The sequence below is a fragment of the Fomitiporia mediterranea genome, assembly GCF_000271605.1.
Source record: "Fomitiporia mediterranea MF3/22 unplaced genomic scaffold FOMMEscaffold_99, whole genome shotgun sequence".
NCBI lineage: Eukaryota > Fungi > Basidiomycota > Agaricomycetes > Hymenochaetales > Hymenochaetaceae > Fomitiporia > Fomitiporia mediterranea.
In genome coordinates this window covers 1-4,540 of record NW_006760484.1, presented here as the reverse complement: position 1 = coordinate 4,540, position 4,540 = coordinate 1, and the positions used below count along the sequence as shown (strand labels likewise).

At 41.9% G+C, this 4,540-nt stretch overlaps 1 protein-coding gene across 1 annotated transcript; it reads right to left on the bottom strand.

Moving 5' to 3' along the window:
* Positions 1-1,313: 1,313 nt before the first annotated feature.
* On the bottom strand, positions 1,314-2,213 carry FOMMEDRAFT_162869 (uncharacterized protein; the record flags this gene model as incomplete). The annotated part of the gene is made up of 5 exons (XM_007272110.1): positions 1,314-1,384; positions 1,444-1,687; positions 1,766-1,844; positions 1,904-2,052; positions 2,115-2,213. The coding sequence occupies 5 exons, from the start codon at positions 2,211-2,213 to the stop codon at positions 1,314-1,316; spliced, it is 642 nt and encodes a 213-aa protein (XP_007272172.1).
* Positions 2,214-4,540: the final 2,327 nt, after the last annotated feature.

The window sequence follows — 4,540 nt, the reverse complement described above, 5'->3', positions numbered from 1 at the left end:
ATGAGCCACTTAAGAATGATAAGCCACAAAGAATGAAAGAAAGGAATGTCAAAGATAAAGGTACAAAGAATGAAGGGATGGACAAAGGGTAAGAGACTATAGAATGATACAAAGAATGAAGGGGTGGTCAAAGGAATGGAATGATGAAGTAAGGAAGGGTAGTAGTAAGAGTCAGCATGCATATAGTTCATAGACAGTGCCCCTGAGGGACAGAAGTCCTGAGTTCCAGTACAGAAGAGTGTGGAACCCTTAGAACTGAAGGTACAAGAGTAGAGAACTGTAACACACTCTATATACTCTACTCTTGTCTCACTCTCTCTCTCTCTCCTGTTCTACAAGTTCCAACTATGTTCCAGTGCTCACATTCTGTATTTCTGTTGTGTAGGATAGTTGTAGCCTGGGTCCCCTCACTGAGCCTTCAGGTCCCCTCTACACTGTTACTGACAGGTAGAGTGTGATTGATTTGTTAATATCCTCTAACTGCCTCTCTTTCTTGAATTGTTTATAAAAGCCAAATGCAAGGTTGTTTAAGGTTGTCTGACAAGTAGGATCACTTTTAGTATGATGAACTAGACAAGTACAATTAGCTGAGATTGCCTCCTCAATGTCTTGAACTTGATCAGTGATTTTGGAGAGTTTGTTGAGACAGTAACCTGCATATCTTAGTAACCAATCATGATCAGAGAGGTCCACAAGGCAGAGAGTTAAAGTAGCACAAAGGTATACAGTAGCCTGCCTCACATCCTCACCCTGCATATATAATTTAAATCAAGACATAAGATAGAGTGTAATACACTCTAGCAAATCAACACAATCAGGACTTTGTTCAGGAGAGAGAGACAGTACAGAGTGGAGGAGTTCAATTGACTCTTCCAGTTCCTCCACCCTACTTGTCACTCTGAAGTGATTATACAGTGCTTTTGCAAGGCTGAGAAGTGAACCAGCTTGATAGGGATGATCAGGCAGAAATACTACTAGTTTGCTATAAAGATTTCGAATGGAATTGTTCAAGTAATCCAGCTGTTGTGTCTTTCCCTCTTTCTCATGGTCTAATGAGATTGCAACCTTAGTACTAGTGACCACCTGACAAAAATAAGGCTCAATAAGCATTTTGAAGCATTGTAGTGCTGAGACTTCTTAAATGACTTATCATATACATACTTCTATACCTTCCGTTTCAGAGATTACCTCTGTATCAACTGGGACAGCTTCACAGCCTTCATTTATGTCTGTGAATTGGCACTATAGTTGGGTTACATTTAGCTCCAGAAGTAAATGAATCAACCGTTTAATGAAAAAAGATACGAACACGTTTACACATTGATTTCCTTTGGCCGGACCTTGTTGAACGGCATGCTTGCAAGCTCTCTGCAAACTAATTGTGCTGAGTCAAGACAGGCGTTAGTCGAAATAAATATGAATCACTTCGACTGTGTACCTTACTATTCATAATCACAACATTGCCTACTCGAGTTGCTTTCAGCATCCAAACAATTACTTGCAAACCCGGCCTGTCGGAGGGGTCTTTTGACCAACACGAATTGCATAGCTCCCAGGCTGATTGATTGCTCAGCGGCCAGGTGTGAAAGTCCTCTGGAGTCTTTGGAAGGCATCCATTGCAGATCGCTGAAATCACCTGGAGATCATTAGCCAGCTCGTGATATGGTCTTTTCTTCGTCAAAAGTTCCTATTAAGGAACAGACCATCAGAACTGTTAGTTACCTCGCAAGCGATGAATCTAGGAAGCGTACATATCCCGTCATACCGAGCGCCCATATGTCAGATTCCATCGTGCTGATCCTTTCACACCTCCAGACGTGCTTTGCGTGTCTATGTTATATCCGCTACACGAAGTAGAGTGACATTACGCGCGAGACCCCGAAATCACAAACAAGGGGTCTACCTCCCTGCGAGATGAGTACGTTGTCCTTGAAGGTAAATGTGAGCTACAGCATTTCTCCACGAGGCAGATAGGGAACGGACTGATTTTATATCCGAATGCACAATGCCCTTGGTATGAAGATACTGTACTCCTTCGGCAATACCAAGAATCTTGATTGAAACATGCCAACTGATCAACGTCTCTCCGTAGAGTGATGGTTTGGATCGCGTACCAATCTGGGGACGTCAACCGCTGGATTCCGCATGACATACTGCAACGCAGTCCCGTGCTCCATTGTAACGATTGCGCTACCTGCGCATTTGCGCGACATGTGTTGTAGGTGCTTGTGGGTGTTTTCCTTTTTGTTCACTAGACTACCCTGTATCCTACTACACGTGTATACACATATATAAAGGGTTTTCGAGCTAAGGGTTAGGGGATTCTTTCTCCTTCTTGGCGCTCGATTACTAGGTTATCCCAGTCAGTAGTTGAGTGCGCTGGTAAAGAGAGAATCTTCGCATAAGGCTAGTATACCTATCCTTACACATTTTTGACTGAACCCACCTTTCCATAAACCTGCTGGGCTTTGACAACCGGAACTGAGGGCTTGATCACCCCAATACATTCCTCACATTGCCCAGTACTCCTTCGAATTCAAAGAAATCAGTGAGTAGTTTGCAAATCTAAATTAGAGACACATATACTCTCACTATAGCTACTAAGATACTCAGAATGCTTGAGGGATGCAAACAGATTGTTCCCCTCAATGCAGAGAGACCTCCTTGTTGATATTGTAAGAGGCAAGCATTATTCAGAAGTGCTGAAGAGCAGCTTTCCCTAAATGTGGAGAGATTCGAAACAGTGTGCACTACAGATTTCGAATTAACAGAGCATGCAGACAATGGACAACAAGATTATCTGTTGAGTACTGAACACAATGTGGCCACTGAGCCTCAGCAGACAATCCTGGAAGGGCCCCCAAGTCTGGAAGTCACTATTAACATGCTAGAGAATAAGTCCTTATCTGTTACAGGCTGGAGGCAATCTGATGACCCTTTGCCAGGTGATAAGTCCTTGTCTACACTAGGCTGGAGGCACCCTGATGAACTATTACATACAAGTAATGTAGAACAAAGGCATGTACCTGTACCAGTACATATTGTTAGACCAATGCACACTGTAGAGCAGACACCAGCAAGTGCTTACCTTACTAGGCTCACAGAAGTAGATAATAGTGGTACAGAGAGTGTAAACACTCAGGAAACTGGCATTAAGGATTCTGTCAGTAAGAACAAGGGTATCAGTAAAGGAACAACACTTTCCTTACAGTAGGAAACGTTCCAGAAGGCCAGAAAGACATTCAGAAACGTCCCTAGGCCAGAGACACTGAAAGCCATGAGTAGGCTAGCCAGTCTATTCAATCAAGGAATTGATATTGAGGAATTGAACAAGAGAACTCATAAGTACAATAGTATGTATCAGGAACATGAAGGAAACATCAATTTGGACACAATCAACCTATCTAAACTAACTGGAGACAAGTTAGCTAAATGGATGTATCAGAAAGTACATTGTTGACACTCAGAAGCTACTAAGGGAATGTCCAAACAATTGGAAGATGCTCTACTGTTTGAAAGCACACATCCTTGGAAGAAAGATCCAGGTAAACCTGTACCTAGTAATAAGAAAAGTGCAAGAGCAAATAAAGGAAAAGCTCCAGACATTTGTAATTACAGTCAGGTAGAACTAGACAGGTCCAGTAAAGCAGATTCCAATGTACAAAGAATGTATTTTCAGGAGATAGAGTACAGACGAAATGTGGAATCAGGACAATAGAATTTCAGAAATGAAGGCTACAGCAAGGCTCCCAGAACTCCTCAGGAATTACTAGTTTGTTTCAAACAAGAAACATATTGCCCTAAGATAGGAAATCAAGGCAAGGACACATACTACAGATACAACACCCTAGCAGGGCAAGGAGATACATTGTAGAATAAAATACCTGCATATATGCACCATCATACTAATGTTCAAGGATCAACACATACACCCAGTGCAAAACACAATATTAAAATGAACAGACTGAACCCAGACATGATATGTATGGTTCCAGATGCCTCTGATGACAGTGAAGACAAATCAGAAACTGCAAAAGGCAAAGAGAGCAAGGAAAAGAATTTCCACCACAGTTCTGTACCCCCTATCAAGCACAGTACAGATAGGAATAGTAAAGGCTACAGAAAAAGAACCACACAAGATACTGCTGAGCCACAAAGCTTGAATACACTGCAGACAAATAGATTCACATCAGTGAGACCCTCAGACAACCTTGCAAGAAAGAGTTATGTGAATTGTGCAATACAGAGAGCAGAAATTGTAAAAAGGCAGGATCCTGACTCAGATCCAGGCAATAGCTCTTCAGATTCTTTGGATTTGAGCAGATACTCAAGTTCTGATGATGGCAATGATAGCAATACATTATTCGAACCTACAGACATTGATTCAAGTGACTCTGAAGGTACTAAGAAGTGTAAAAAGCTTGCTAAGAGGAAATGGAACAAGGAACTTCTGAAATTGAAGATACAGATGTAGAGTGCAAAACCTATCGTTCCTACAGTTTATTCAGGTGAACCTAACCTTCAAAGATACACCAAGTTC